The following is a 22,159-nucleotide window of genomic DNA, read 5'->3' on the forward strand; positions in this document are numbered from 1 at the left end:
TTGATGTTTTAAACATACAGAGATTTTCTTCTTCTGGGTTTTTCAGGTAAATTGGGACACATTTGTATTTAATCTGTGCTTACAAAATACAGTTTCTTACAGTGGATTGTGTTATTGATAGTGAACTCATAAAAGCTGAATGTTTATTGAGTTAAAACCTTTCAACAGAAGCATAAATTTGAAGAATTATTAAAATAGTCGAACATAAGTACAAATTTAAACAACTGAAACATTCCAACTGAGAATAACTGAATAATTTCAGCAGAAATACAATATACTGTGTAGTATAAAAATGCCATGATTTCTATGCTTGCTTGTGTGTTTGTATTTAACTGTGCTTAAGTGTGTGTGTAATACATGCTTTCATATTGGTGTGTTCATGTTGTGTGTGTGTGTGACACATGCTTTCATATTTGCATATTGTGTTCGTATGTGACATGCTTTTATATTTGCATGTTGTGTGTGTGTGTTTGACATGCTTTCATATTTGCATGTTGTGTGTGTGTGTGTGTGGCATGCTTTCATATTTGTGTGTTTATGTTGTGTGTAAGAGTGGGTGTGAGCAGGCATGTGTTTGTTTAAAGACACTTTTTATTCACAAAAACTTAATAATAAAATATAAAAAAAAATCAGCCTACAGTTTGAGACATTTTCTGTAAAACAAAATAATTTCTCACATTAAGCAATGTATTATCTTTTAATTTATAGGGTGTCACACTTTAGCTGAGTGCTACAGTCTCATTTTATCTAACATGTTCAGGTAAATTGGGACAGTAACAAAACTTAAATATAGAATGAAGAAACATGTACATCACTGCATAAAATATAATGATCACATTGTAATACAAAATTATATTATAGATTGAATTACTGTTTGTATTAGAAATTAAACCTTAACACTTTGAATAGGCTTAAACTATGTACGGGGCACTTAATGTAACTTAACATCTGAGTGTTAACCACGCCCATATGATTTAGTTTTGACGAATCAAATGTTGAAGTTCAAATTAAGTACTATTATTACAAATTTTCAATACCACCCATTATTATTAGTATTTTTTTTAAAGAGCAAAACACCAAGAGCTTGTTTGTCCCATTTTAGCTGATGTCCGTATTTTACTGACTTCACCCAACATAATAAAAGATCCTTTCCAAACCTTCACATCAGCCTGTCTGGGCTAACTTTATTAAATACTGACACTTTAAAACATGATTACTACACAGTAAATTCAAAAAAAATTAAAGCACTGAAACTGAAATAAATTTATGAACATTAAAGGACAAATCTATAATAGTTTTACATAATTTACGCTGTTACATTTAGCAGCACAACAAAAGCAGCCAGTAAAATACGTTAAAAGCACCTCAGAACAGTGGTACACAAATTCAGCCTTAAAGAAAGCACATGAAGTTTGACCGTTTCTGTCAAATATGATGGTCATTTCTCAGATAGCACACGTACATCTGTTAAAGATCACTTGATCTGGAAAGCATCTGCAAATATCTGACAGACGTTTGCAAGATCTCAGTTTAACATTCATTCGAAATCAGTAAGATCTTAAAGACATCTAACAGACATCAATTTGACATCTGATAGGAAATGTCATAGACGAGTAGATGAGCAAACGCTTTTTAAAAATACGTCTGGCAGATGTAAATACAGACATCAGACAGACGTCTCCTTGATGTACGTGTGCTATCAGGGATATCTTTAGTCCACCTCGTGGAAACCGCCCGTTTGCTCCTTCAGTGTCGGCGGGTTTCACTGTCCTGTCGCGTGGTCTCTATAATACCGTCTCTCTGGCTCATATCATGCCTCCCTGACAAGCAGGAAAATATGTGTTAATAACCAGCTGTCATGAAGAAAAAAAATGCTGTTAAATTACAATGTTGCGCGAGGGTCTGCGTGTTTGTACCTGTGTGACTGTAAATGCACCACAGCGCCCCCATCAGACACAAACCCATAACAAACGCAGAGAACACCACCATTAACACTGGACTCTCGTATGTTTCTGAAACACAAACCAGGTAAACAACAGTTTCCACCTTATTTTTAACAATTATGATTGTGCAAAGCCTGTACTTTACGCAACGCTAACTCACAACCAATTCGTACGTATTTTACAAAGTGGCTTATTCCTACGAATTTGTACGACTTCACTCGTACGATTTGTCTAAACCCCAGTGACGGTTAGGTTTAGGTGCGGGGTTAGGTGTAAGTCATTCGTACAAATTCATACGAATTGTGCAACTCATAAATTACGTACGATTTGGCAAAAAGTGTGGTCGTACGAATTCGTACGAATAAGCCACCTCGTAAAATATGTACTAATTGCCGTAAGATCAGGTTGACTTTTCGATATTCGATATCGACATTTTTTAAATAGTAATCATAAACACAGTTTATCCCCGATAGCACACGTACATCACAGAGATGTCTATTTGACGTCTACATTTACATCCGCAAGACGTATTATTTTAGAGCATTTGCTAATCTGCAATTCGCTTATAGGATGCTTTCTATCAGATGTCGAATGTATAGGTTTATTAGATGTCTTTAAAATGTTTATGGCATAGAAGAATGAATGTAAAACTGACATAAGGATGCCTGTCAGATGTTTGCACACAGCAGATGCTTTCGAGATCAAGCGATCACATGTGCTGTCTGTGATGTACGTCAATGGCGAACAACTACTTAAAAATATTTCTTAAAAATATCTTGTTTTATGTTTAACAGAAAAAAAGAAACTCATACACATTTGGAACAACTAGAATGTGAGTTAATGATGACGATTTTTATTTTCAGTTGAACTATCTCTTCCAATTTCCTTGCATGGCAATGATTAACCAAAAATTATTCAGGATGGGTGAAACACACCGCTGTGCGCAGGAGTCTGTTTCGACATCTCAGCAGGCTTTTGAGAAAGTTTACCTGATAAACACATACACAGAGACACAAACATAAAACATTAGTTTAGTGTTAAAGTAATGCAAAACGTTTGCGTGAATGAGAGTTGAGAGCGAGGGTGTGTACAAACCAGCAGGGGGAGCCAAAAACCCAGCAGAATACGTGACCAACACGGGCCGAGAGAGATTCCTGTACTCACACTGAACCATAGAGAGAGAGAGACATACATGAAACGTTTACTAGCAGATATTGACAGATGTGATTAGTAAATTATGTTATTAGTGTTCGTTTCTTCTGATTTAGTACTATTGATAATTAGCCCTGTGCATGAGTTTGGCTTTGTGGCAAACACAACTTAGTACAGTCAGTGTATGGAAATTGTGACAGGACAAAGCAATGTTGATGCATTGTGTCTTTAAATGCCTTTAAAGCTTATAGAATTCATTTAATGGTATGCTATTGCGAAAAATGGTATGATTTAATAAGAGAGATAGCAACTTGAGTCATTAAGAGAACTGGGTAATAAGAGTCATTCATCTTGAATCCGACTTTACTGATGATTTGCAATCAGCAAAAACACTGAAACATAAAGACATGTCTATTTATTGTCTTGTTTTAATCATTTGAATAATGCACTGCATGCATTTATGAATGCTTCGAAATAGTGAATCATTTTGCGAAACAGATTTTGATTCAACCGATTCAAAGATTCAAAGAGCTCATTTTCCCACACAAGTGTTTGTTACCTGTTGAGAAGCAGTGGTGTGTGTGAGAGCAGGTATCTGAGGGCCGTCTGTGCAGATGCGAGGGGTGGCCCTCGAGGGCCCCTCAGCTGACGCACACAGACGCAGACGGCAGTGCAGGAACTGGATGGAGTTATTAAAGACGGGCCGCAGGATGAAACTGAACTGCAGCGTGTGTGCGCTCTCGTGTTCGTCCTCCCGTCTCCTCCGTCTGCGTTCTTCAGGTCTCCTCACGCCGAGTCTGTCGGGTCTCTTCACTTTATTATTTCGCCTGGCTCTCTCATCTCCAGGGCGGCTCGCCATCTGTCTCCAGCGAGAGAGCGGCTGCGACAGTCTCCTGTCGTCTTTCCCTTCAGTCTTCTCATCTTCCTCATCGTCCTCATCGTCCTCGTGTCCTGTGCCGTCTGTGGATTCCTGGGCTTCTCTGTGGCTCAGTTTGAAGGACGGGTCAGACGGACAGGAGTCTCTGATGATGGACCAGCCGCTGTGAGCGTGTGGATCCGAGAGAGGAGAGACCAGACACGACTGGACCTCCACGGCCTCCGAAACACCAGAACCCACCGAGATCTGACACAGAGAAACAGAGAGAAGTGACCTTAATCAAACACTCAAAACAGCCCGGAAACAACAGCATATCAACCACCCATAAAACCCTAGCAAACACACAGCAACATGAAAATAGTAGAAATGTAACACTATTTGTTGTACAAAAGTTACTTTTTTTCCTTTTACTATTCTTAATCACTCAGAACACATTAGCCATATGCTAAAAGCCATTTAGCAATCTTCTAAACTTACAAATAATCTTGTAATTTATGAATAATTCTAACAATATATACCACCTTATTAAACGTAACACTAATATATTTTTAGATTTCATCTGTACTATTCTTATGCATTGATTTTTGTTCAGTTTGTTGCTAAGTGTAGGTTGCTTACAAGGTATTATTCTTTTATATTAGATTTATTTGCTGTTATTTGTGGGTTATATATATATATATATATATATATATATATATATATATATATATATATATATATATATTATGAGTTCTCTCATTCCCACACCATACATGGAAAAGCTGCAAGTGTAGTTTGTTATGATGTCCATTTGTGGCCTTGTTTGAGACACTAATGAAACCTCTATATGGCGACAGGAGTCTGAGGTCCTTGAGCTCTTTTAATCATGTTATGGACTCCACTGTGGTGCTATCATCCGCTCTGTCCTTCACGAGATGCCAGAGAGGAGACAAGCGCACAAGTGCAAGAGATAAGGCTGACCTGCACGTAGACGCGGTCGTACGCGGTGATCACGCAGGGCCCCACGGCTCTCCTCTCGTAGGCCTCGGTGACAAACAGCTCCATGGACAGCACCGGAGCGCCGTGGCCTCTCGGGACCCAGGGACTGAAGCGCAGCGCCTCCTCAGGCCTGGAGGACGGAGCCGTGGCTGTTGGTCTCGCAGGAGTGACCAGAGACGATTCACAGCTGATCTGAACACAGAGAACCCAGACAAGAAAAAGAGAAACGTTTGTCATTTACAAACTGTTTGTCCTCAGTTAGATTTTTTATTCATGCTTAATTATTGTATGCTACTGCCTTAACTTATTCTTTTAGGTTTTTTTTACTGTCTGTTGTGTGCAAGCTTTGCTGACTTACTGTTGTTCATGTACAGTTGATCAAGTAAATGCAATAAGAGACTTAATCTGAATGGTTACATAGGTTTCAAATCAGTAAAATGTGAGCATCCAGTTCCCATAAGAGTTCAGATGCTGGTACTCACATGAAAGGCTATCAGACTGGTCTCGTCCGACACCTCCACGTCTGTCTCATTGTTCAAACCTTCGGATGGTTTCCGTTTCCACAGGAACACCTTAAAAATATAGTTCAGATACACAGCAGTAGGAAATGAGCTCCATCACCAAAGCTGTTAATAATGGTTTGTTCAGCTGGATCTGGTTCAGTGTGACCCGGGTCATCTGTTTTTGGTGTGTGGTTACAGCTGACAATTTGATCATCTTCAGTGATGGCGAGGCGGTGTGACCCAGATCAGGTTTATTTACTGCACCACAGGGCCATTCTACTTTTATAATCACTTTAATGAACTCTTTCTTTTTTTATTTTATGCTGAAAACAAGACATTGCATCAGGTACACTTATTATATCCACTATTTTTTTGTGATAATGTATCTCTCACTGTATTTGTGTAATGAACTCTTCTGTTCACTTCATCCATTTCTCCCTCCGTCCCACAGGAAATGACCGGGAAAAGCAACAGGAAATGGCTTCCATTAAATTCACCGTGGCAGTTGTGATCTCGCAGGGTCACTGCCGACACTGGAAAAATCTGTGCGTACATAAACAATACAGTGCATCAAATTCTGACATGTGAAGAATATTGAATAATGTTACACACCTTTTCAGGATTTTGAAGTTGGTGAAGTTGGTTAGTTTTTTATAGTTTGTGAAAGAAGTCTCTTCTGCTTACCAATACTGCATTTGTTTGATCAGAAATGTATTAATATTTTGAAATATTATTACAATTTAAAGGAACTGTTCTGTGAATATGGTGTAAAATTTCTGTGATTAAAGCTGAATTTTCAGCATCATTGAAATGATCCTTCATGAATCACAACATTTATTTTCAATTAGCTTAACTTTAAATGTGCTAAAATAATTACATTTTATGGAGCCCCTAAAAGAACATTTGCAAAAAAATTTTTTTTTTTTTGCATGATAAACATTTTGTGTCACTTCTGCCATCTTACAAAGAAAAAAAAGTGTGTGGATGTGCATGAATGAGTCTAATTGAGATCTGTTTTAAACTTGGCCTTCAGTATGAAAACATTGTTTCTGTTCTTGCATTCTGTCACAGATAAATAATCTTATGCTGCTCAGTGATGATTTATCTGTGTCGGAATGCAAGAACAGAAACAATGTTTTCATACTGAAGGCCAAGTTTAAATAGATCACAATTATGCTCATTCATGCAGATCCCTGCTCTTCTTTTCTTTTTTGTAGGGATGTACATCTCAAATGCGATACGCATCTCAATGCATAGCCAACAATGTGATTCATTAAACATACATGAAGCGGCTATTGATGCGATACGATCCCCTCCCATTACGATGCAATGCGATCCGATTTGGATTCGATTCAACACAAAGCAATTCAATGCAATGGAAAAAAATATGATTGCTTTTATTTCTTTGATTCAGACAGACAGCAAATCATAAATGAAGCATCTTCTGACTTCTAATGCAAGCTTACCAAAAAAGCCAGGCTTATTTCCGTTAGTCTGAGTCATTGTAAAATGATTTGGTTTCATAAAGCAATTTTAACACGGATCAGCCTCGCTCTAGTAACTTATATAAAATCACTAAACAAAAATAACACTAAAAAAGACCACATTTTAACTGCTATGAGAAACACACATTACTTAATTTGATCTTACTAATTAGGACCGTATTAGCTTACTTTTTATTTATCCATTGCAATAGTCTCTTTACAGTTACTGATATCACAAAAATACACTTATATGAATGTTTAAAATTCTACAAAAGGAACATTTAATGTCCAACAATAAATATTTTAGCAGAATAGTTATATTTTACTCAGAATTATTTACGCTACTATTCTATTGCCTACTCCTGATGGAAAAAAAATATATGTATGACTTTCTAACTTGTACAGATGAAGAATATACCTGTGATGTGTCAGTTATGCACACAGGGAAACACAACATCTCAAATGCATTGAACAGCACAAATATATACTGTTTGCCATGCTGGATCGATTTAATCCCCTCTTTTCCCAGGTCTCCGTTGTGTCTTATACATCATATTCACGCAGCAGTAACAGTGATGAGAGAACGAGCTTGAGAATCAGTTTAGAGAGGAGAAATCAATCTACATATAAAATATTGGTCACAGATTATTGGTCACTTTCTAAACAATAAAAGTATTCACTAGTAATTATATATATATATATATATAGAAAAAAATCAGTTTTTACTGATGCAAATATGTTTGAAACGATGCATCGTTATACAAACGCTAACTTGTAGCTGATGCACACATTTTAAACCGATGCATCGCATCGTAAAGTTTTCTGCCGATACATCGAGCGAATCAGTGAATCTTTCCATCCCTTCTTTGTTAGATGGCAGAAGTGAAGCTAAAATATCCTCATGAGCTTGCAAAACTTTTTTTTTTTTTGCACATATCCCTTTGTGGGCATAACATTAAGACTAATAAAAATTCATAAAAATGATATGGACATGAAAAAGATCCAAAATAGCTTGATATGAGAAAAATACAACTGCAAAATTATACTTTGATTAAAATGAACAAGAAAGCTGAAATATATATATATCCAGCTTTGATGAATAAAATGATTTCTTTCTTTCAAAAAGATATGTAAACACACACACATTTACTTGAAAATGTACCTACAAAAAGGCTAACTTTAAGAAGCATAATGAAAGCAGTAGTGTGGCAGTGTGTCTATCGGTCACCTGTAGCATCTGTGTGTCCACAGTAACAGTAAGAGCTCCGCTCTCACAGTGACAGCTGAGCGCCTCGCTGCTGACATCCTGCCCCCCGTCTGAAGACCTCAGGTCTGTGTCTGACCCTCCTGAACCACAGAGACGGCCCCGTCACAAACCCTAGTCAGCTGCCTTCTAAGATCACATCTCAATCTACTGAACGCTTTTTAAACAATACTTCATTAAAGTGCAGTATTAAATAGATTTAATCCAACCTTTTAATTCAATCAAATAATCAAGAAAATGTTACAAATCAACTTTTCCACCTGCTCTTAGCCTGACGACGAAGCGATTGGCCAGATCAGCCTCAGTGTACGAGGTCACTTTGGGAAAGCCGTTCTGATTGGCCCATTCTAGAAGGTCGGGGGTGCTGAGGAGGTCAGAGGTCACGGTGCTGGTCACGCTGAGGCTGGGGGATTGAGTTCGGTACGGCGGACTCACGCTGTTAGACGACTGAACGAGAGAGACGCAACTGTTCATAGCTGAGAAAAGCGCACAGGTTAGAAATGCAAATGTAACTTACATAGACCCTGACGTGGCCTTTGACCTCTGGAGCCACCAGAGCCCAGTTGACTGGAACCGCACTGCTGAGGATCAGGACAATCCTGTGATACGCTGAACAAGCCACTGGAGGCAGCAGAGAGACAGACACCTCCACCTGCAGAGAGCTGAGAGAGAGAGAGAGAGAGACACTTTAACATTCATTATTTCATTTTTCACAGTATCTGTGGTGTGCTGTCAACTATGAGTTTTCAGATTTGTTAAATAATAAAAGAAACCAGCCATGGTCTTATTATGGAGGCCTGGTAGAGAAACAGAAGGTTTAAATATAGAAAAATGAAACTTGTGTTTTTATTAAAATGAACCGCAATGTTTTACACTGATTCTTTTATTAAAACTTTTTTTTTTATATTGTTTTGTTGTACTCTTAACGCATGTATTTTCCTTTCGATATATATCTTTATTTAAGTTTAATAAATTAATAAATGACTATAATTTCCTTACCTTTTATTCTTATTTTATAACCTTTTATGACTTCTATTTTTGATTTAATTTTATATAAATTATTTTTTTTTATTGAATCTAAAATTACATAATTTTTATATAAAGCAGTTTGAAATGTGTATGACATTGTTATTTTATTAATTAATTTGAATATTCAGATTAATCATTTTATTATTAATTACATTTATTTATTATTAATGGAATTTTATGCAATCTCTTTATTATTATATTTTATTAATTTGTTTTATTATTTTAATGTTAATATTTTTTTTGTTTTTGTTTTTGCACAAAAAAAAAAAAAATATGTGGAAAAATGATTATTGTCAACCCTCTTTCTAAACCTCTCCCTGAAATGTCCTGTTTGTAAGGGCGTGCCATTCAAGGCTTCCTCTGTAATTGGCCACTGTTATGTAACATCGTCATGGGTTTTGACAACATGATTAAAATAAAGTGGTCCATTTACTTACAGTGTGTGATGCAGCTGCAGTCTGATCTAGTACTGCTTCATCTGTCAACAAATGTTTCTTTGTGAACTCTCCATGACACTGTGCCTCATTTACAAAACAAAGGGTGTTCGGCAATGAATCGCCTGCGATTATGAACGTGATATTGCATAGCTTGTCAATGAACTACGGCTCGGTGTATTAAATGCCGCTCCATCTGAAAGCACGAGCTGAGATTTACTACTAATCACAGAACCGGCTTTACTGACAAGATGTGCATGAATGTCAAAAGATCAAGACAAAATTTTATTTGTCGTCATGACCCATTTAGTTCATTTAATCATTTCGTCAATTTTAATTTCTGATGACTTCTAATTATATATATCCACAGTATATAAAACTCACCCGCACAGACCGGATCCTGAGGACCAGAGGCGAATGATGTGGACCTCCGTCTCCGTGGGCTGGTCTGACGGGACACAGCCGTGAATCTCCTGCTCCTGCAGCTCTGAGGCCAGATAGTTTTGGGACAGAAACGGAGACTGCAGGCGGCACTCGCTCGGCATGCTTGCATCTGGAGTCCAGACGGAATGGAAATGAAGACAAAATAAAGCACACCCCAATTTTCAGACAATTTAAATAAAAGGATGTGCGTGTGTTTTTACCCTCTCCCAGACGGAGGTAAACACGGTTCGCGCGCACAGTGTGTGTGAGTGACGAGACGGTGGCGTGACGCTGGAGGACCCAGCGCAGAAGGACCCGAGGACGCCGTGGCAGAGAGGGAACCTGTGTCACGCGGATGGACAAACTCGAAGAGACGGCTGTGGAGTTGAGAGACACCTGGGAGAGCAGGTGAAGGCCTGCATTAAATGTTTCTCTAATCAAGGCAACGGGATGGAAGTTTTGTCTTCACAAGACATTAATCCCGTGTTCCCACTCCACAAATGTCTCTAATAGCAGTTATTTTGTTTGTTGAGTTAATTATATGTGACCCTGGACCACAAAAACAGTTTTAAGTGTACATTTTCAAAGTTAAACATTTAAATAATTTCAGATGATTTATACACCATCTGAAAGCTGAATAAACAATATTTCCATTGAGGTATGGTTTGTTAGGATCAGACAATATTTGGCCGGGATACAACTTCAATTTAAAAATCTGGAATCTGAGGTTGCAAAAAAATCGAAATACGATATTATGTTCTTAGCAATGCACATTACTAATCAAAGATTACGTTTTTATATATTTAAGGCAGAAAATTTACAAAATACCTTCATGGAACATAATCTTTACTTAACATCCTAATGATTTTTGGCATAAAAGAAAAATCGATAATTTTGACCCATACAATGTTATTTTGGCTATTGCTACAAATATGAAAAACAAATAATCTAATCTGAATCAGGAGAGAAATCTGTAAAATGTGGGTGGAAATTGATTTGATGTGAGAGGACAACAGGGGATGGGCTTTACCCCCTGAAGGAAGCATTATTGTGGATTATGGACTAGTATTTTGACCAGGAGTGAAGTTAAAAATATCTTCATTTATATATTTTTTATAAACTGTTTGGACTCTCATTCTGACGGCACCCATTCACTGCTGATGATGTATTGCTGAGTATGTGATATAATGCTACATTTCTCAGAATCTGTTCAACAAATAAACTCATCTACATCTTGAAATGCCTGAACGGGAGTCAAGTTTTATAGCAAGTTTCTATTTTTGGTTTAACTTTTCCTTTTAAAAAACTAAATTAAACAGTCAGATCATTAAGTCAGTTTGGGACGATAAGCAGCATCACACACCTGCACCAGCACGTTGATGTTGTGCGACAGTCCTTCATTCTCCAACACCCAATGCACGGCATGCCGGGAGCTCAGCACCAGAATCACCGGCCGGTTGATGGGCAGAGAGACGGTCAGAGGTCTTAACACTACTGTTACCTGCGGACAGGACACCCAAATGAGACGTCTGGACACCAACTGCAAAAATACCAGCTTACCAATGTCTCATACCTGTTTGTTGGAGGCTTTGCCCACAGAAATCACGTGGGTCTCTTTAGCTCCACCCTCTCTGGCCGCACAACCTGGTCCCGCCTCGAAGCGCTCCAGTTGAGCCCGCACTGGATGCAGCGCCCCCACAGGCCACATGGAGCACTGCAGCTCTCTGCTGGACACTGATACACACAGAGATGACTTAAAGAGGTCCCAAACTAAGAAACCAGAATTACCTCTATCTTTTGAGATATTAGGTACAATGATCTTTTGGTCATTGTACTATCCCTCTTAATCACTAACCCAATTCTATTAATTTTGGTGATTTTGGAACTTATCTGTCAGGGCAACATCATTTTCAATTGATTTAAGTTTTCATCTAATATTTATATTTTAATTTAGTTTTTTTGTGCTGTGTTTTTAAATAGTACAGTCTCTTGATATGTAATTATTAATACTGCATTTTTACCATCTCATAAATTACATCTTATTACTGTACCCTGGTACGTCACAGTACTCTAAAACACACACATGCTAATACTTACTCATGCATATTTAACGCAACAGTTTACGTCCAACTCAGAGATGCAAATGAAACTCGCACTCCCTTCATACACGGCGCAGGACACTGTTAATGCATTCGCACAAAATCACCACACAGCTACGCAAGCTTTCACACGCAGCCTTGAGAAATGTGTTTGGCTGCTCTCTCTTTCACCTGCAGTGTACCGAAACAGCTGAACCCACAGCTTTAGCATCTTTTGTATTCTGACTGAGTGACCCCTTGGGCATTTTCAGGTGAGTTTTACCTGCACTTCTGACCACAGCCAGCAGGAGGAAAACTAGAGCACCGCCTGTCCGGGGCATCATCCTTCAGCACTTCACAGATTTCAGACAGAATTCAGTCTCACTCCAACATGAACTGAGGGATGTCAAACTGAGAAAGACAGAGGTGCAGAGACAGAGGGAGATTAAGACAGAACCTCAATATTCAGATTATGTTTTGTTTTTTTAAATGACTTAAACTATATTTATTTTAAATCATACGCTCTTAATAGTCATAAAATAAAGCATTTTTTCAGTTTAACTATACAAACTGTCCATATATTTTGTGCCCACCACATGTTCTGCATACTAAATTAAACCGATTCATATATACAATTGTTTTAAAATAATTGAAGAGTTAAGATGCAAAAGCCTCAAAGTTGCTTTTGATGTTTATTAGTTGTTTTTTTAATTAGTGCATTTTTATCAGGCTCATATATGTGAAGTTTCACTAATTAACTTTAATGCAATGAAAATAGGTTCATTCCATTGACATCAAAGTGAAATAACTGAAAATAAACATAGGACCCTGATAAATGGTAAAACATTTCAGGCAGCACTTTGAGGCTCTTGCATCTGAACTCTCCAATTCCAAACATAATAGTAAACAAATACCACTTCAGCTAAATATAATTTCATATTTTAAATATTATTTTTATTTTAAACCCATCGTTTATCTTATGTATTCACCTATTTAAACTAATAGTATTTAGTTCCTCCTTAACTCACCTGCAGCTAGGCTTGGACCCAAATGAAGTCAGTGATGCGCCCGTTTAGAGGCCCCCAGCAGAGGACAGGACAGCAGCATGGACCCTGAATGGACAGCGTAGAAGAGTTCGCATAGGTTGATCCGTGTCTTCTGATGGGGTGAGAAAAGTTCGGGTCAGCTGATGTAGTTCGGAGGGGGGCGGGGCCGAGCGCTCCAGAGATCGACGCGCGCGCTGGAGGCGGGAAGAGCTTTCCCGCGCGCAGAGAGCTGAGGGAGAGAAAGAATGAGACGCCAACGTCGAAAACACAGGTATATAAAGACGCGTCGCGAATATATAAGATAATTAGTGATGTGGTAAGATGTTAATGAGATATTTTGATTGGTACCGTGCTATATCCAGTCATCAGTGTAATAATACAGTACTTTTGGTATTTTAAAATTAATTTCGCTGTTGGAGCGCTGGATAAGAGTGACACAAAACAGGAGTAAAGTTACTTACATTTTGTTAGATTGGTTTCTATATGATAAAGATGATAAAGAAGAACTTTAATTAAGTATATGCCAAAGCATTATCATGGTAACATTTTGTTATCATCAAATCTACCAAGCATTAATTTAACTGATTATTCCTGTTAATTATGTACACAGTGATCGATACACACGAAATCAATTTATTTAATAATGACATTTACTTTTAACTAAACTCAACTAAACTCTTGGCTTAATTCTTGGTTTGTTGCTGACTGCAATCAATGTTAGACTTCATCCAGCAATGGACTTTTCTAATTAGACCAGTGTTTTGCTTATCATTATTTTCTTTTTGGTCAAAGTGACATATTTCATTGAATTAGATGTTGTTTGTTTTCACAGAAGAGTAGGTGAGGGTTGGGAGCTGCTAAAGCTTCCTAAAGTGAACCTTTCAAACAAATGTAATGCTATTGCCAGTTCTTGTCTCCACAGCAACAGTATATAACCGAAGCCCTGTATTAGCAGTAATTCAGTGTTAAGAATCTGGGTTCGACAGCTGATTTCCAGAAAGCATCTATAGTCTGAATAGTGTGTTGGTTAAAAGAATCTGCCAAATAAACAACAGCGGTGGATAAACTACCTGAAAGCCATACTAAAGTAAAAGTACAGATATCTTACCAGAAAAATAACTTTGGTAGAAGCTGAGGTCACCATTTAGAATATTACTTGAGTAAAAGTCTTAAAGTAAGTCATATTTACTGTACTTAAGTATGAAAAGCATTTATATTTTATATTAAACATACTTAACAATTGAAAGTAAAAGTACAAGTAAATGGAAAAGCATCATACACATGGAAAATGTTCATACACTGTTTGTGTAGCAAGATTGTGTTTAGTTTTTAGTTCTTTATTCCATTTTGTGTCTTTGAATAAAGAATTAAAACTAAGTAGATTAAGAAGCTCTTCATCTACTTAGTATCTTTCGATCCAGCATAATATTTTTTTTTTTACACAGTTCAGTGCAGCTCAGAGGGGGCATGGATGCATTTGACCTGCGTTTACAGATGCATAAATAGGCCTAATGTTTTGTTTTTAACATAAAATGTTGAATACAAAACATAAAAAAAAATAGTCAATATGTGAAATTAAAACCGCCAGTAGGTGACAGCAAGTGGCTGTTAATGAATGAGTCATTTAGATTCAACCTATTCATTCAAACTGCTGATTCATTCAGGGACAAAGCTTTTGACCATGTTAATGAGTGAATCACTGAATCGCTGATTCAACCGATTTGTTCAAAAAGCTGATTCATTCAATAAGTGAATAAGTTCATTGCTCGGGGACATTGCTCCTCATTGCAGAACACAAGATATCTGGAGGAAAAAATGGCACTCTTTGTGTGATTAAACCAGGACTAGGCCAGGACTTAAAAATTAACATATTTAAGCAGCTTTAAAAAAATGCTTTTGAAGAAAACGTTACAGGTGTGAATAAGAAATGTCAGAGGCTGCGTTTAAACTTGCCATTATAGCATGTGACCTGTATCCGGATGTTATCTACATACACATCAATAAGACGTGGGAATGCTATCGGATCAGCCAGTCCTGGTCCAGAAGTAGTCGAGGACGCATTGTGATCGGATCTCAGTATAATGCAAATGCAATCCAGCTTTCACGTGTACATTTGCAGATCAACATCATGCAAAAGGACCAATCTCTGCAGACTTATTCAAATATGGAAAGACAGATCTGATCGGTTATCTAGATAGAAACGTCAGGTGATGTTGCCAAGTGTAATAGCATTGTAAACCTGATTGAGTGATGATCCAATCTGCTTGTTTTGATCAGGGTGATCGCATGTTAATACCAAGTTTATGTTAGCGTGTACAAATTATTTTACATTGATTTTATAGTGGTGTCTAAAACCATAAAACAGAATGTTCCTATGATCAAACCCATATTGTTTAAACTACATCTGATTGGCTCACAAAGTTGTACTTCAGTGATAGGTAGGAATTTTATGAATGAAAGACCAAAAGGAAAAGCAATGCAGATTTATTTTCTGCTCTTATTTCCAGAGGTACCAGTATCATTGGAATATTAATGTACTGCAGATATGATAACTTTCAAGAAGTGTGAATGTTCATTACCTTTACTAATCTTGTGATAATATTAAATCATTGGAAGGTAAGAGGCTTGATTAAAATTGTTTTAAATAAGTCAACTTTAGAATAATATGAAAATACCTCCAGAAAAGGAAATTCCATGTTATCCTATTGAGTCATTGAAAGTTATTATACAATACTTAATTTAGAATAAAAGATGTGAAGTGGAAGAAAGAATTATGACTTTCGTAATACATGGTTTCCTAGTGGGAAAAGTCTTTTTTGTTTTCAGTCACTTATGGACATTGGTATTCATTTTACACTAAAGTAAACAAACAATAGTTTTTTTTTTTTACATTTGGAGATTTTAACTTCTCTTTCTGCATTTTCCATCCCTCTCTCCAGGATTTTTCATGTCTTTGCATGCAGAAAAACACTGAATTTCACAGAGAAGCACCACAGACGTCATGAACATCTAAGGTACTGTGAGTATTTAATATGTTTTCTGATATCTCATCCACACTGAATTTGTAATCGATCGATCAATATGGATTGTTTTCAATTGCTTGTCACTGGAATCCTAAAAATCCAGTCATATTCATGAACTGCAAAACATAATTGACCAATTTTCAACACTTGCACATAACCCCATAGAATTTTGGAATATATAACCAAGAAATAATTAATATCAGTTTCCCACCATCAGATTGAGCAGCAGTCCTTTAGGATCATGGACACAGTTTTTCCTCATAGTCGACTATCTGAGGGAAGATAGCTGATTGCTGATTGACTTTGGAGGACTCGTTCTACAAGATGAAAACAAAAAATTATGTAAACACACAACAAGACACACACAGAAAGAGATATACTGAGAAAAAGTGCAAACAACTTTATCAGATATAAAATTTTTGGAGTCAGTGAAAAACAAATATGGCTGTTATCTTCACCTTGAGCAGAAAAATGCTGGAACGGCGAGCTTCTGTCTGCAAATGAACAGATTATTCTACTGTTAACAGACACACAAGACAAACATCTTGAATGTTCAGAAGCTCAATCACATTGTTTTAAGAAGCATCAAGGAAAAACTACATTTACTGTGTTCACAAAAACAAGTAACACTATAACTATAGTTAACTGAAACTAAAAAATAAAAAACAATATTTGAAATAATATAAACCTCAGCAAACACACACACACATGCTCACACGCACACACACACACACACACACACACACGCATATACACACTAAAACTTTAACTAAAACTAAAAGGCAACAGGGAATCTACAAACTAATTCAAAATGTGATTAATACAACTATATTGACAAATAAATGTCCTATTGACAAACACAAGATTTACTAAAATAATAAACATAAAATATAAAACCTAATAAAATACTATAATGGTAACTAAAATAAAAATTAATAAAACCAAATAGGTATATTTAAAAAAAGAAAAAAGTTTTATTTAGATTAAAATAAAAACAGGAGATATAAAAATAAAATGAATCCAAACTAGAATAGTTTTTCAATAATACTAAAATAATACTGATTACTGCTTATACTTTGGATGAAGTATATGAACAAACCACTAAGCTTAATTGTTATACTTTAGGATTGTACAATTCTAGTTTCTAACGTTAAAGTTCAACAACGTTGTATGTACTTTACCAGCACTGCCAGCTCGATCATCTCCGATGAAGAGTGCAGTATTTAGTCCTGATTTCTGCAAAGAGACACGGGGGTCAGCTGTGTGGAAAACTATTAAACCTGCAGAATATGTTATGCGATGAGACCAGTACACACCTGAGCCTGTGCAGAACGAGGCAGGAATCTAAAGCAGCTGCAGCAATCATTGGGAGATGTTTAAAAACATCATGCAATTTAATCACTTTAGTCTGCTCTGATGACATTCAATTAACTTACGTCAGATGTTTTGGTTAGTCTGGAGGAAGTTCATTTGGACTGAGCATTTTCAGTCTGTCTGAGTGGCCTCTTTACATTAAATCATCACAAACTACCGGGAAAAATACAAGAGTGGAACGATAAATGTTTTCTACTCCTGTTCTACTCCCACATTCTTTACAGGGTTTCTCAAACTTTTTTGGAGCACCTGTTTCACATAACCTCCACTGTTTTGTCGTTTTTAAATTACTTTTTTTTTCTAATGAAATTGAATTATACATTACTGGTTATCTAAAAAATCTTAAAGCAAGATTTCTTGAGAAGCCATAAGATGTAAGAAATGAAGCACTGTTGTCTGAGAAAAAAGACCAAATTTAGGTGAGTTAATGCTTAAAACATGACAAAAACTAAAGACTATCAGTGGGGTCACAAAATAATCTTTATTTCCCTTTGGATGACGTTTGTGTTAGATGCATTAGTTTTCCACTACAAATGTGACATGACCAAATGCATCACTGCTAATCTGCGTAGGTAGTTTGAGTGATCAAATCCAAATGTTCCTTCAAGATCAATCTTACCCTGCTTTATATTTAGTGTGTTAAAAGGGGCCATTGTACCATACCAAGATACTTAACTAAAACTGAAATTAATGGTAAACATGCATGTTATGTTACTGGAGTTAAGTGCATTGTGATTTGCTTGGAAAAAGCCAAATTATGGAGCAGATAAACAATGACTCGATTAGTGCATGAGGAAGAATAAGATATAGGAGTATAGTTTGTTCACAGAACAACATGACCTCCTATTTTACAGCTCCATCTTTGGTCTCCATGGATACTTTCTCCTTCTCTCCTCTAGGGAATAATGAGAAATTATCTCAAAGTGCTTCAAAACCATCACTTCACCATGTTTTAAGCAAGTTCCTCACAGCACACTTAGTGCTCAATGGTTCATTTGCTGATGTAACAGATGTCCTGCTACCTTCACTCTGCCCTTTTCGTAATAAATAGTTGATGGAGTAAGTCATTTGATGTGAATGTGTATGTGTTGGGATGTTCACATATTACCTTTAGTTTAAAGACATCTGTGTGGGATTGATCTTTATATTCTACTCCAGTTCAGTTACATCCTGCAACACTCAGAATATTAATTTATTTTTAATTTAGCTCAGTTTTCCACAATTTGACTCTGGTAAAAAAGAAAAGACATGAAAAAAAGAGCTCCATTGTCCCAAAAAGAGTTGAATTGTTTAATATAGTAATATTCAGGCGTAGGATTTCCATAGTCAAGTTTCAGTGAGATAGAAAAACAGAATCTCCAAAAAAGACAAATCTAGAGGTTGATGCTGCCTTTCAGTAAGGGACATGCTCATAACACAGCAAAAGCAAACTCAAGGATCTCAAAACAACCGACACCTGACACAACAGCGTTTCCACTTCTCTCAAACTCTCTGCCGCCCTCGTCTGGTTAAATGAGTGTAATACAGAAGTAAACGGTCTCTGGATTGTGTGTGATATACAGAAACGTTGGTCAAAAAAGAAAATGGAGACAAAAAGACAGGAGAAGGGAGAATTCGGTGAGACATTTTACTTGGGTCAGTAACTGTACTCTGTTAGTCAACAAGCTCCCATAGAGCACTGCAGTGATGTATTTTTGTAGGCCGACAACCCGCAAGTTAGGACCAATCCCAATTCTATTTTATACCCCTTTCCCTCTGCCTACCCCTTCCCCTTGTCCCTTGAAACAGACTGTCAAGGGGTAGGGGTGAAAATATTTCCCTAAGGATTGGGACACCACTACTATTCCAGCACACATCATAATACGTTGTCTAGCTCCTACAATACACACATATACTGTTGTGCATTAGAGCCTTTAATTACCGTTCTGTATTAATGAGCTGCTTACTGACACACACACATAACGGAAATCGCGCAGCTCACACATCCAGGAGAAAAACTTGTTGACATTGCCCCACAACGTTTATTAGATCAGTTTAAATGCTGAATCGCTACATTGTATTTTCCAACAGTGAGAGGATAAAATCATTGTTTTTAAGTAAACTCACTCTAAAAAGAGAAACGCACAGACGTGCATACAAGCAACTTCCATCTCTTTCTCTCTCTTTTTCTACTCCCCCTCTTGATTTGGCAATATTTGCAAAAATGGTTTAACGATTTCTAATTATTGGGGGGACTAGCCCCCTTGAATGTCTACAGTGGTTATCGCCCTGACTAGACAAGAAAATATGTTGTGGTACTGTCGTGCAGTCTACAATGATATGACATTAGCAAATATTAGCGAGTTTTTGCTAACATTTCTTTGAGTAAGATGACCGTTAATATGAACTAACGATTGAATGTAACAAAACAAGTGATACATTTTCGTTAAAATCTTTATTAATTCCCAAAATGCTTACATTTATGTGTATTTTTCTTCGCTCAGTCAGCCGTGTTGCTTATATAATTCATACCTCTTCGTTTGAAGTGTGGTCCCAAAAAATCTCAAAAAATCTGGCCCTTCCCCTTCCCCCTACCCCTCCAACCAAAAGAGAATCGAGATACCACTACCCCTTCACGTGAATCCGCGAAACAGGGGGGTAGGGGAAAGGGTAAGGGCTAAGGGGTAGAATTGGTATTGGGCCCTGGTTCCTTTTAGCTTTTTGGATTATTGCAGAAAATAAGCTCTGTGACCGACAAAAGTTTATGATTTTTTTAAACATTATATTCAACATGATAATCTAACAGCTTCTATGAATTTTGAAGACTAAATATAATCACTGGAAGTAAACTGCTAAATGTAGGCCATGAATTAACTACATTTTACAGCAGCTAATTAAATCACTGCTTAAAAATCGTTTCCCCTGAAAGTTTAATTTATAATAGGTTTATGGAATCACCATTATAAATGGAATGAGGCTGTGCAAGCTACTTGTGAGGGGATGAGTTTAAACATCACTGAACAGGTAACATCCCCAACAACCTCTGTAGGCCCATTTAGACACTTGTTAAAAACTGCCTTTTTCAAGACAATAGGGTATTTTTGATGCACTTTATGTTGAAGAATAAAGCGTGAAAATATGTTTAGCTTGTGTTAAACCTCTAGACCTTAACCAAAAACCCATAAAAAACAAACAAAAAAAACATAAACTTTACAGTGATGGAACCAGAATTACTAAAATGCGCACTGGCCTACAAAAATTGGTCATCCCTACAGTACTCTATTCACAAGATTAATGATTTCAGTAGCACCTGGTGCTAAGGATAATGTCATGAAGGAGGCTTACTGACCATTTGAAAATCATGCCTCTTTGAAAACAGGGCAAGAAAACATCTTGGCCGCCGGCTTTCAGAACTTCACATTATGTGGATTCTTGAATCTCTACATGTTTGATGTACCTCCTACAATCAGATTGCCTCAAGGTTCAATCACTCTTATGGGCCCAGTTCTCTTACTCTCTTTATGGTTTCATGTTGAACAAACCCATGTTCCATTGGCAGGAAGCCTGTGATGAAGCGTCATTCTTCACGCCAAGCAGCCTTGATGGTGACTAGGATGTGAGAACCACATCTCCCATACCTAGCAGTGTCAGTATGCACACTTGTGTCCTAGCAGAAGTCAGAGACATAGTCAAAGTCCCTGAAGTAGTCCTGGTCTTTCCGCGATAGGGTCCGGCGTTCACGAGGAGGCGTCAAGGTTGGCGCTTCGTTCGTAAACTCAGCATCAAAGTTACTGACATCTTCCTTTCCCTTCACTGCAGGAACGAAAGGTGGAGGAGCTCTCCTCTGCAACAGCGCATCCCAGTCAATATTCTACAGAGCGAGAGAATATGATTGAGTCACATCATAACTAAGATTACAACTTTGTCCCTAAATGAATATGGCAATAAAACAATGTATGAGATGTGAAGAAAAATGCAGATGTTCTCTTGCAAAGGTGTTATATTCCACTGAGAAACCTTTGCATTTACTTGCAAAAGCACTGACTTTAATTTTTTTTTTACCTCTCACCCCATATTATTTCTACATCTACAAATGTTTTGCAAGGTAACACAAATGGGACTTTTCCATTGAATTGTACAGCACTGTACAATTTGGTATGGCTCACTTTTGGGGAAATTTCCATTGTGTATAGTACCTAGTACTTTTTTCAGTACCACCTCGGCTGAGGTCCCAAGCGAGCAGTACCATTAACAAAATGTTTACTGAGTTATACCAAGCTGCATTATGATCTGGAAAGCACCAAAAGTTTCTCTGTGTAACACACACATTTTGCAAGAGAACACAAAAGTATTGAAATATAATATTTCTTCCCATCTCATGTTTTTTTTGTATCATAGCCACATCTATTTAGGGACTTTTAAATTTTTTTTTTTTTTTTTACATTTCCTACAAGTGCCTGCTCTTCAGCATCCGTCCATCTATTGCTGCTCATCATACTTGCGAAATAAGTTGACACAATGTATGTTACACAGCGTTTTAAATCATGGCGTTTGAGGGCGTTTTTGAACATG

The 22,159-nt window shown here is 37.1% G+C and overlaps 3 protein-coding genes across 7 annotated transcripts in view; 1 reads left to right on the plus strand and 2 right to left on the minus strand.

Annotated features, from left to right (window-relative positions):
* rangap1a (RAN GTPase activating protein 1a) overlaps window positions 1–22,159 on the plus strand; it is a 321,818-nt gene that overhangs the window by 140,406 nt on the left and 159,253 nt on the right. Inside the window, exon 17 of one of the 2 annotated variants that reach the window (XM_052551055.1) lies at window positions 334–343. The exons of the other annotated variant lie outside the window; for it this stretch is intronic. The gene's annotated coding sequence lies outside the window, so the exon portion shown is untranslated. Of the gene's footprint in view, window positions 1–333; window positions 344–22,159 lie in introns of those variants that run through there. 2 annotated transcript variants of the gene reach the window in all.
* On the minus strand, window positions 36–18,753 carry engl (endoglin, like). The gene is made up of 20 exons (XM_052551043.1): window positions 17,416–18,753; window positions 16,693–16,728; window positions 16,446–16,551; window positions 13,194–13,440; window positions 12,449–12,576; window positions 11,661–11,821; window positions 11,451–11,588; window positions 10,309–10,483; window positions 10,049–10,217; window positions 8,719–8,863; window positions 8,462–8,648; window positions 8,166–8,284; window positions 5,847–5,996; window positions 5,433–5,522; window positions 4,933–5,142; window positions 3,655–4,218; window positions 3,039–3,108; window positions 2,879–2,932; window positions 1,917–2,012; window positions 36–1,820 (listed from the first exon to the last, which is right to left on the minus strand). Exons 5-20 carry the CDS (start codon window positions 12,507–12,509, stop codon window positions 1,747–1,749), a joined length of 2,463 nt encoding a protein of 820 aa, XP_052407003.1. The 5' UTR covers window positions 12,510–12,576; window positions 13,194–13,440; window positions 16,446–16,551; window positions 16,693–16,728; window positions 17,416–18,753; the 3' UTR covers window positions 36–1,746.
* Window positions 18,885–22,159, minus strand: part of pkn1b (protein kinase N1b) — a 32,967-nt gene continuing 29,692 nt past the window's right edge. For all 4 annotated transcript variants that reach the window (XM_052551021.1, XM_052551019.1, XM_052551020.1 and 1 more), the window contains exon 22: window positions 18,885–21,458. In XM_052551021.1, coding sequence (XP_052406981.1) covers window positions 21,255–21,458 — 204 coding nt within the window. In that variant the 3' untranslated portion in view covers window positions 18,885–21,254. The remainder of the gene's footprint in view (window positions 21,459–22,159) is intronic.

The sequence above is a fragment of the Carassius gibelio genome, chromosome B3 (genome assembly GCF_023724105.1).
Source record: "Carassius gibelio isolate Cgi1373 ecotype wild population from Czech Republic chromosome B3, carGib1.2-hapl.c, whole genome shotgun sequence".
Taxonomy (NCBI): Eukaryota; Metazoa; Chordata; class Actinopteri; order Cypriniformes; family Cyprinidae; genus Carassius; species Carassius gibelio.

Excerpts from the sequence above, each read along its gene's own strand:
- engl (XM_052551043.1), bottom strand. The coding sequence starts at position 12,509 with ATGATGCCCCGGACAGGCGGTGCTCTAGTTTTCCTCCTGCTGGCTGTG. Across the intron at positions 11,822-12,448 it reads GGCTGTGGTCAGAAGTGCAG|TGTCCAGCAGAGAGCTGCAG; the intron begins GTAAAACTCACC and ends TGTGTGTATCAG. Across the intron at positions 8,864-10,048 it reads TCAGGATCCGGTCTGTGCGG|CTCTCTGCAGGTGGAGGTGT; the intron begins GTGAGTTTTATA and ends TCTCTCTCTCAG.